Source organism: Engraulis encrasicolus, chromosome 9 (assembly GCF_034702125.1).
Source record: "Engraulis encrasicolus isolate BLACKSEA-1 chromosome 9, IST_EnEncr_1.0, whole genome shotgun sequence".
NCBI classification, from domain to species: Eukaryota; Metazoa; Chordata; class Actinopteri; order Clupeiformes; family Engraulidae; genus Engraulis; species Engraulis encrasicolus.
Genome location: NC_085865.1, coordinates 33622598 through 33633788, shown reverse-complemented (window position 1 = coordinate 33633788; position 11191 = coordinate 33622598). Strand labels below are relative to the sequence as shown.

The following is an 11191-nucleotide window of genomic DNA, read 5'->3' as shown; positions in this document are numbered from 1 at the left end:
TTAACTTAAAAAATATTGTTTTTTTTATTTTTCTGTGTACATAGATCTTAATTGATTTTTAAGGCCTTGGTGGTTGCTGTTGAGCACTTACAGAAAAAGTACATACAAAACAACATCCTCCATTGGACTAGCGGTTGCTTTTTTTTAGTTTGGCCTTTTTATGTACATTATTTTCAGTTGTGGTGTGGATAAATATCGGGGCAACCACATACAGACATAGGCGTATGTACACTGAAATCATGGTGATGCCTGCACTTGCAACATCATGTTTGGAATCAGTAATGAACTTTTAAAAATACAGACATCGCCCCCCCCCATCCAGGCGTAGCACAGACATTATGCCGCCATCCACCACTACTTGGTGAAACGTTGAAGGGAGACAGAGATCTGCTTATACAGTACAGTTAAAAGCATACAATTGAGAACAGTGTAAATATATCTCATCTCTTTTTTACTCTTTGTGAACCTCTGCATTCTCTTTTTAAGTGTTGTATGATGGAAGGAACCTTTTCGGTAATGTAACCACCTCATCCTCAACATCTTTTCTGCTCTACACCGCCCCTAGTGGTTATCTAGAGGCATAGCTGCCTGAGAGGGCACCCATCATTTGGAGATGGTCGTTAACATAGGTGTCAGTTCAGAGTTCAGAAAGTCCAAGCTGCCACAGGTTCCTTCAGACGCAGGTGACTTTGCTCGGAGATCGCTGGTCTGGAGTGCTCATAGCCATCATCTGATTCAGAGCTTTTTGGATCAAATCTGTTGGCAGGGTTTCTACTTCCTGAACACGAGACTGACACCTCTGGTCGGCGGTGGTGGTGGTGGTGGTGGTGGTGGTGGGGTCCCTGGGAGGTGAGGTGAGGTGAGGGGAAAGGAGATGAACGGGGTGGCCGGGGATCACTTGTCTCGGGTCAGGACCATCTCTGTGAGACGGATGAGGGCGTCCCGTTCTGGCGAGGGCCGCAGTCGGCTGATCTGCCTGATGGCCTCCTGGCAGTAGCGCTGGGCGAGGTAGTTAGTCTGCTCTACGCCATCACTCTGGGGAAGGAGGAGACACAGGAAGAAAGAGGTCAGGGGGGCGTTGCTCGACAACGTTAGGTTGCCAATGGGAAATGGGCATTGAAACCAACAGAGTTGTTCCTGGGACAACAACATTTTCGAGAAACAGGCTCAGAGACAGATCACCATTTGAGAATTGATATCATAGCCTGAACTTACCGTACCCAGCTGGGACTGCATACATCACGAATATTAGTGAATGGATAAAATCAAATCCATTCTTTTCAAAATTGAGCAGAGTTCACCCCTCCCACCCGAAATCGATACTCAATTTAGCTCGCAGTTCGCAACCCATTATATACAAAATTAGTACAGGACTATGGCCAAGGCCAAGCTAATAATTTAAGATAAAGATGCTTATACAAATGTAGATGATATGGATCAAGAACACCATTCAACTGGTTGCATCAGAAAAAGTGCAATAGGAAACAATACAAAAACTACATTCTGGCCTACCCAGACAAGGAAGCAACTTGATGGATGAGGACTATGATTTGGAGACAGTGTTGCCACTTCTGACACTACAGCAGTACCAGTACTGTACACTGTGCAAAGGTGACTTTAGAATTCCAGGAAGTAGCAAGGACACTTCAAGTACGGAAGCCTTCACAGCCATGGATGGACATACCCTACTACAGCACACAGTAGGGCTGCACAATTAATCGAAAAATAATCAAAATCGTGATAAAATGGTGAAATCGAACTCATGATTTTAATCGTGATTTAATCGTGGCAATAGTGACCTACTTTTGAGAGCGTCCTTGAAGCCAGAACATACTAACAGGCTGGTGTTTCTTGACAGAAATCTGTCCACTTAAGTTTCATGCTATTGCCTTTACATAATTATTACAATTAATTTTATTTTGCTCATCCCATATGTAATTCATTCTTGGTTATACTTCATCTTGTTATAATTTTCAAAAAAATCTGCAAAAATCAATAATCGTGATTAATAATCGTGATTATGATTTTGACCAAAATGATCGTGATTATGATTTTTTTCCATAATCGTGCAGCCCTAGCACACAGTAAGAGGCACTAAGTCCCATCCACTATATAGCATGCAGAGCTATACAGAACCATTATCACTGAAGGAGTAGCTGAGAGCTGATACCGAAAGCAGTTACATTCAAGATAAAGGGAGCATGTGGGGTTAAAGGCGTGTGTGTGTATGCATGCATGCGTGCCTGTGTGCGTGTGCACAAGTTCCTCTTTCACCTCCATGCCATACTGAATGCATTCAAGATAGAAGGAGTGTGTGTGTGTGTGTGTGTGTGTGTGTGTGTGTGTGTGTGTGTGTGTGCGCGCAGACAAGAGCCTCTCTCACCTCCATGACATACTGCCAGGCGCGGTCCACATCACCGTTGGAACTGAAGCGTCTCATGATCATGGCATGCAGCTCGGGGAACTGGAGGAGACAACACACACACACATACACTTATTAGTTAGGAGCGGTTTCTTGGCACATGGGTAAGAGTTAGAGTGCAAATAATTTCCTCAAATGCGTGTCCCTTCTGCAAGGTCCTCATCTGACCTTGTGGGTCATTGTCATAAAGACACTTTCATATTTGACATTTACTAAATAATTTGACATGAAAAAATAACCCTTGTGATGCATGAAGACATTCGCCTATGTGTCGAAGTTTGTGAAAAAGGGTTATTTTACAGACATGTCATTTGTATTTGGAATGTTTATGTATGTCCAGTCCAACATAAAATTAACTTCACTCCAGTCGACAACAAGGCATTAGGTTGCAAGGCACAGAGGAAAGGTTGCAAGTTTGGGATAATGATTGGCACCCTTAGTTAGTGCATAGGGAGGCGGCACGTAGCCTTCCGCGTTGGCCCTCACTGCGGGACATTCTGGTCCCAAAGCACCAACGACACTTGCCTGTAAATAAATAGGCATGTGGACCACAGCCAAACATGCACACATGCACGCACAGGGCTTTCCTCTATGGGCAAAGGTCATGAGCCTGCTTAGCCGTTTACTCTCTACGAGGTACTCGGCCAAAACATTTGAAATCTTTACTCGATGGATGGGGGGGCTTTTAGGCAGACTTTCGTCTCTGCCAGGAGTCCATTTCCATTGTTTTTTCTATGGAAAAGTGTCACAGTTTGAAAGGGCCCTTAGAAAGTATTTTGTAAAAAAAAAAACTCTATTGCATGAAGGATACTGATTTACGATGGTCATCAGTGTGATTGTGTCTGAGTATTCACATGAATTACTGTCTGTAAACAATCCTACACTGATCTAAAATTACATCCTTTGCATACGGGGACCCAGGTTTGCAAATATCTTTAAGGTGCCCCTGTTACCAGTGAAGGGCAACCAGGATTCAGAAGCAACAATCCAGGGGTGAATTTCTCGAAACCAAAGTTGCTTACTACATTAGCTACTTCGTTGCTTTCAATGCATTTTCCCATTGGCAACTACCAAAGTTGCTAACAGGCTAACAACTTCCCTTTTGAGAAACTCACCCCAGTGCCACATATTCCAGATGACGTAACTGGGCAGGTGAAGCTAGGTCATTTGGAATATGTGGCACTGGATTGGACCTTCTGAATGCAGGTTTCCCATGACTAATTGAGTAACTTGGGAGTTTGTCTTACCTGCTGACATGCAAATAAGACGGGGCCGGTGGCCAGGCCAAGCCTGAGGTCTGCTGCGGAGGGCTTACCCAACTGGTTGGCACACGATGTGAAGTCCAGCACATCATCTACCAGCTGGGAGACACAGACGTGACAGGTTATTAACAGAACCACTACAAATCATGGGCCGGTCCTTAATTTGATGACATCAGAACACTAGGAGGTGTGTGTGTGTGTGTGTGTGTGTGTGTGTGTGTGTGTGTGTGTGTGTGTGTGTGTGTGTGTGTGTGTGTGTGTGTGTGTGTAAGAAAGAGGAACTTGGGTCATCTGTTCTATGTAAATGTCTTCTAGCATTGGAAAGTGTAATTACCCTTTCCTGTGTAAGTATATTACAATTACCCAAAGAAAGATGAGCATTTACTGATACAAGACCTATCTCAACTAGATGACCATTAAAAAAGGCCAGAAGCCTATAAAAACAAGATGCTCATAACAAAATTATTAAAGAGTCCCACCTGAAATGCGATGCCCACATTTCTCCCATACTGGAAGGCGATTTCATGCACCTCTGGGTCAGAGTTCACTAATATTGAGACCTGGAGTTGGAGAAGAGGAGAAGAAGAGAGAGAGAAAGACACAAGAAAAGCGCTCAGTGGCTCTTTTTCATACATACAGCTTCACTGGCAACCACAAGCAATGAGACAGAACGTACATACTGCTTTACAGCTGTTGGCGATCAGGCTCGCCGTCTTCTTGAATGTTTTCTCGAGGTAGTGTTTGAAGCGCTCGTTCTCGTTCTCCTTGGAGCCCAGCTGCATGAATTCACCTGTGGACGCACGTCAGAAAGAGATTGTGATTACGGCGTTCTCTTAGCCAAGAAATTTGTCAGATTCTAAGAATCTTCGGTTTGGGTGCTCTTTGGTCAAAGGTTTTTATGTGTACAGGAAAAAGAATGGGAAATAAAAGGTTTCTCTGACCAAGGCACTCCGTTGTTCTGAAATTGTTCAGTTATTAAATGTTAGCGTTATTAAGATATCAAATATTGACAAGTTCTGTACATTCATAGCCTTCTTCAGGGCGTAGAAATAGATTGAATTCAGTACACAAGGAACCAGGAAGAAGTGGGCCTACTTTAAAATGCAATCAATCATACAAGAGGGTTTCCACTGAAAATGGCAATGCCTGACCTAGCCAATTAATAACAAGGTTATTAAAGTTATCAGAGTGGATATCAACCAATCACATGCCCACATATATCCTCGCCTTTCAGGTTTGAATACTGGACCATGGGCACCTTGATGACATGTCTTTGTGATAATCATGGATCACTTCACAATCTTGCTTGTATACGTGATTGTTCCTGACTTTTTAACCATTAACAAAACCACAGTTGCCATAGGAAACTGACAACCAATCCTGCATAATTTACTATAACTTGGCCTTGCATGCATGCATGACTGCTTTTTATTTTTTCTAAACTTGAAAAGCATGCATAAAACTTCAATGTAACAATGCGGTCCGTAGAATTCCCTACGTTCCTGACCTTTGTCAACCACAGCCCTGAACTCATGACATGACTGTGAATCATCCCAGTACAGTGGTGCCACCCCAACACAGCTGTGTGTTTCACTTCTCCTTACCTCTGACCAGATCCTCGATGACCTGGGAAAGCACTGACACCACAGCGTTGTTGCCGATCCTCGCCAGCGCCATAGAGGAAACCGAGAGGATGAAATCCCCAGCCAGGATGGCCTGCAGTAACAGAGGACATGGGTGGTTGACGTTTAAGGCCGAAAAACACTTAAAGGGCGAAACATATTCCAATTCCTGAAAAAATGGGTGACATCATTGGTGTGACATTTCTGTAAGATACAATACAATTATTAATATTTTGCGCAAACATATCCCCAATGCTCTTTCTGCTATTGTTCCTTCAACCCCAACCCCCTCCACACACACTACTACTGTACCCACCTGCACCCGCACCCCCACCCACACACGCCTATGCATCGTACAGGCAGACAACTGTGATTTCACTGCATGGTTTCACTGTATTACTTGTAATAATTGTGTGAATGTGACAAATAAATCTCCTGGTATCCTTATATACTTGCATGATGCATGAAAAATAAGTAAGGATTGAGTAACACAATGCCTAAGCATGTCACACCACAGAACATGAAGTCACACCACAGGAAATTCACTGCATTGTGGCCATTTTAATCCTTTTGTATTCGTGACTGACCTCCGAGCTCATGCTAACTAGATAATGATATTGTGTTTAACCTTAATATGTTTTCACTCATAAAAAACTTTTTTTTACATACATAAGAGCAGTCACACCACGGGACACCATAAATGAACCTAAGCATTGTGTGACAGAAACATTGCAATATGTAGACATATTAAGAGGTTAATAGTCACCTTAAACTTCCACAACACTCTCCAATAACTGAGGTATAACTGGATAGGAGCCTGTCTTTAAGACCCTTGTAGTTGGCCTTGCAGCTGCCCATCCACCAGTCCACATGTCACCCCACAGGACGCAATTTGTGTTACGAAATTGAACTTGTAGTTAATATTAGGGTATTGAGTTTTTTTCACATTCATATTTTTTCATATAAGGTTAATATTTATGCAATCATGCCAAATACTTTATAAATGATTCAAAATGTTGTTGGTTTATTTTATAGCTGTATATATTCCAGGTTTTATTAATGTTACAGTCACACCACAGGATATTTGACATATAAAACTTTCCATAAATCTGAACAAAAATGCTTCTTCTCATCTAAGACTAAAATGAAACATGATGTACTACATCTTCTTTCATTCACATTTGTTTTCAAGAGGACAAATGTCAATTTTGTAGGTTTTTAACTAATGTTACGTAAAAACAGGGCGTCATGTCAACCACCCACATACAGATTAAGTGTGAGAGACCTCCAATGTCATAGGCACAGATCAGGAGTGAGACGCGGTGGCTGGGTGAAAGTCAAAGTAGTTCCTCCTGATCTTTATTGTTGCTTATGGCTCAACAGTCATTGATGATAAAAGTATTAGTCAAGATCTCACACACATTATCTGTGAAATAAGTCCTTATCTCATTTGCAAACTGAATGTTGAATGGGGAAATGCTCCCCAAAACTTGCTCTGTTCTAGGGCGATCGTGAGGAAACCGTTTTCACCACAGAGGTGTCGCAACACAGTGGCAAGAGGCCACAAGCAACGGGAAAGTGCAGGAGGAACTAGTTTGACATAGGGCTGCACAATTAATCGAAAATAATCGAAAATCGTGATAAAATCGTGAAATCGAAGTCGTGATTTAATCGTGGCAATAGTGACCTACCTTTGAGAGCGTCCTTGAAGCCAGAAGATACTGACAGGCTGGTGTTTCTGGACAGAATTCTGTCCACCTAAGTTTCATGCTATTGCCTTTACATAATTATTACAATTTTATTATTATCATCCCGTATATAATTCATTCTTGGTTCTATTTCATTTTGCTATAATTTTCAAAAAAATCTGCAAAAAAATCAATAATTGTTATAAATAATCGTGCTTACGATTTTGACCAAAATAATCATGATTATGATTTTTTCCATAATCGTGCAGCCCTTGTTTGACCTACACATAATGTCATAGGCACTGGAGGAGAAGGCCTACCTACAGGAACATACACCAAAAACAACCTGACGCTACCCGAGTAACTAAGGAGAACACTGGAGAAGTTTTGCCATGAAATTGCGTTATTCGCTCTGGACGTGACATTAACATGTTTGATTTAGCCAAATACATGACAGGCTCTAGCTTGTCAGCCTGGGACATTTGTAGATATGAACATTCCAATTTTTGCCCAACCACGTCATAGCTCATTACCATAACTTTCATTGCTGAAATTCGCTCTGGTTACTCAGGTCGATTTATTCACCCACACTCCATAGAGAAATAATGACTTCCAACGCTCAGGTAGCGTAGGTCGCTCTTGGTGTAAACATAGCTTAAAACACCTCCAATGTCATAGGCCTAGCCAGGATGATCTGCAGCACAGAGGACAGATCAAGAGTGAGGCACGGTGACAATGTCAAAGGCACCGAGAGGACAGATCAAGAGTGAGGCACGGTGACAATCTCACAGCTACACCTACTGCTGACGCAGCAAACACCGAGCTGTTAACTAAGGAGCTAATATTCTCAAGCACTTGTGGGTATTAGCAGAGGGATCCCTCTGGGATTACCAGCAGCATAGCTGTTTAGTACAGTCAGTAGTACGGAGGTGATGGCTCAGAGACAATGCAGCTGGCCCAATATCCAACTTGTTATCCATGGTTATAAGGGCGGTGCCGTTACTAGTTTTCCATTTCCGGGTACTAGTAATAAATCATTCAGAGCAGGAAATGTTATGAGTGTATGACAACCTTGAAATGGGTTGGGTGGAATAAGGTGAATAGGTGTTGCTCAGTGGCTTCCGCTAGGCACTGACACACCAGCAAGGTCAAACAGTTTGATTTGAAAGGAAATATATCCATAACAACGGGTAACCCCTTATGTCAAGATATCGCATCAGGTCAAGAGTACAATACCAGCTTGGATACCGTTTACTGAATGAAGACATGATTCAACAAAGAGGCTTAATTGCCTGAAGTGAAGAGGTTTACAGCTTCATGTAGTTAAATAAACCATATCTGCCGCTTGGTCACCTTCAGGGGTGTCGTTAAGGGGGGTACAGAGTAGGGATGGCGAAAATGTAAAAATATCTTAACCGGTTACTGAGACTCATTAACTGGTGGTTAACCGGTTAACCGGCAATCTTAAATGATATAACGTTCGCGTGCCTGATAGGCACAGCACTGAATTTTTTACATTTTATTTTTCACATAAGCCTTTCTTTTTGCTGCTCAGACAGGACCTGCCATGTCCAGCCAGTGTCGCCAGATGGAAAATGCTGAATTATCGTACCAAAACCTCAAAATTATAGTTTTTGGGGGCTTTTTGGGAGGAAATTATTATTATAATTAATTACCGGTTAACCGGTGGCAGAAAATTTAACCGGTTACCGTTGATCCGGTCGACTATCGGTTAACCGGTTACCGGTTAACATCCCTAGTACAGAGACCCACACACAGTTCAATTTCTGAAGATATGTGGCTGGGAGGGTCCATTGGAGCTGATTGTATAAAGTACATAGGGACCAAAATTTGCTGATACGCTCCTGCCCACCTTTATAGCATAAATTGCCCCCTTTTTGCACAGGAAAGGCTTACCTTTTTCTCCCCCCACACCTCGTTGATGGTGGTCTTCCCCCGCCTCTTGTCGGAGCCATCGATGACGTCATCGTGCACCAGGCTAGCAGTGTGGATCATCTCTGAGATCATGGCTATGGAGCGCTGAGCGGGTAGGAGCTCTCTGTGACCCAACAACACATCGGTTATGGTAAAAATTTACACCATTACTATTGATGGAACATGGACTGATGTGCAATGAGGCTGCCCAGTCAACAGAGGTCAACCATTCTTTTTCTCAGGGAGCCATAAGCCTGTTGAGTCTCTGTGATTAGTAGGAGCACTCATTTTCTCCCCTGCCATACGTATACCATGCAATTCCCATGGGACATCGAAGGTGTTAATATGTGGCGTATTATTAATACAGATTGCCCAGACCTTGCATCGCTGGAAACATGGCACCAAATCAGTGGTGACAGACTGTATCTACCTGTATTGTCTGTAGTGTCTTTGGAAAGAACTATGCAAAACGCGTGTATTATATTATCACTCATCTTCAATTATTATGCATCCATCATTATTTCTACAGAGGAGCATTACAGCAGTGTTATCGATAATCAAAGACAATCCAAATCTATTATGGACCATCAAAACCATTTATCTGGGAATTGCATTCACTTTTGTTCAACTGTAAAAGTGAGGTAACTGTAGGATTACATGTGCGTCACTGACTTACCCAGCTCTGTCGCTGTGTATGTTACAGGCCCGGGCCATTAGCACCACGATCATGGGTCGGAAGGCTTTGCCCTTCCCATCGAAATAGTAATCACACAGGGCGTTCAGCTCAGTCTTCGAGACAAAAAGCTCCTGCACAAACAGAGACGCAAAGACAGGAACAGTGGGTCAGAAGGCCTGATACATAGTGGTTAAGGCTACATGCAATTATAGCTATATTTAGTAGCTAATTAAAGATGCTGACTAAGGTCAATGTCAAATATACCATGATCTGGTCTCATGTGTTCAACACTGATGACACCCCTTACCTTTTTAATATCCTCATACAAATTTTTCAAGTCATTTTGGGCGAGAGAAAATGGGTCTTTTAATTTGGCATCACTGTGTATCCGTCTGCAGCTGCAAACTCTGGGGGAGTAGTCTAAAAGTCTTGACTTGTGCCTGCAAAAACAATACATACGTGAAAGGTCATTCAATAATAAGAATGAATGAAAGAATGGCTGAATGGCTGAATGAATGAATGAATGAATGAATGAATGAATGAATGAATGAATGAATGAATGAGTCGAATAAAAAACGTTTTAAAAAAGCTGTACCTTGACAGAATGTTTGATGTAACCGTCTTTAAAACCACAGGCCTGCTTGTAGTCTGTTCCTGCAAAACATCAGTGACCCACCTTCAGTAAATAATTGCATTCCTCTTACATGAATGAAATCAGAGCTGTCAAGCACACAGATTAGAGATAAAGTAGGCCTATGTCTACTTGGCAAGAAAGGGACAGTGATAACTGGAGAATTATAGGCCACAATTATATCCACCTTGATTAAGACTGCACTGCATAAAGGACATGATGGTTCTGCCTACTTGTGGATTGACAATCGTCAGTAAGGTTTTGAAAAGATGTTAAGGTTATCCAACGGGCACCCAGTTAAGATGATTGTCTAAAATTACTCCACATCAATGGCAAGCACATTTGACCTCTAGAGAGGTAGAGCTACAGAGCTGTGGGTATTTTAAGTGCCTTAGCTGAGGGAGAAGTAGGCTACTAGTCCTCACTGCTGGGCTAGTACTGGCTAACAAGTCAGGACACACACTAGCCTCACTCAAGTAGTTCTAAACTCATCATGGGAATTCGTTGTCAAGGGGGATGGCCTAGAACTAGTATGGCAACAGCAACTGCATGCCTAAAAGACAGAAAATATGTCTTGAAATGTAGACCAAGGTGGTCAGTTCATTCTTACTGTATGGCAACATCGTACAGTGCTGCAGGCAGATTGTATAGCGTTACCGACAGCGTGACCTTCTTGGATTTGACAGTAGTACACTCCACTAGTTAGCATGAGTTAGCTTGCTGTATTCTAACCTGGTCAGCTAGGTCGGTCCTCCGTATTGCTGAGGCGGCGATGGACACGGGTCTTCTGCTATTTGTTCCACAAAATGATTCAAGTAAAATAATGCCGGTAGACCCCGCATTCCTCCTCCACAACTGCCTCCACGATACCGCCATGTTTCTACCGCCCTGCCATGCATTCCCATAACAGGTTATTACAAAATGTTCCGCAGGAACCGGAACAGCTGACAACTCT

At 42.6% G+C, this 11191-nt stretch overlaps 1 protein-coding gene across 1 annotated transcript; it reads right to left on the bottom strand.

Annotated features, from left to right (window-relative positions):
• pdss1 (prenyl (decaprenyl) diphosphate synthase, subunit 1) lies at positions 1 to 11178 on the bottom strand. Its single transcript, XM_063206954.1, has 11 exons — positions 10969 to 11178; positions 10201 to 10259; positions 9913 to 10045; positions 9606 to 9736; positions 8912 to 9053; positions 5289 to 5400; positions 4365 to 4474; positions 4164 to 4244; positions 3670 to 3783; positions 2384 to 2464; positions 1 to 1035 (listed from the first exon to the last, which is right to left on the bottom strand). The coding sequence occupies exons 1-11, from the start codon at positions 11110 to 11112 to the stop codon at positions 895 to 897; spliced, it is 1248 nt and encodes a 415-aa protein (XP_063063024.1). The 5' UTR covers positions 11113 to 11178; the 3' UTR covers positions 1 to 894.
• Between the last annotated feature and the right edge of the window lie 13 nt (positions 11179 to 11191).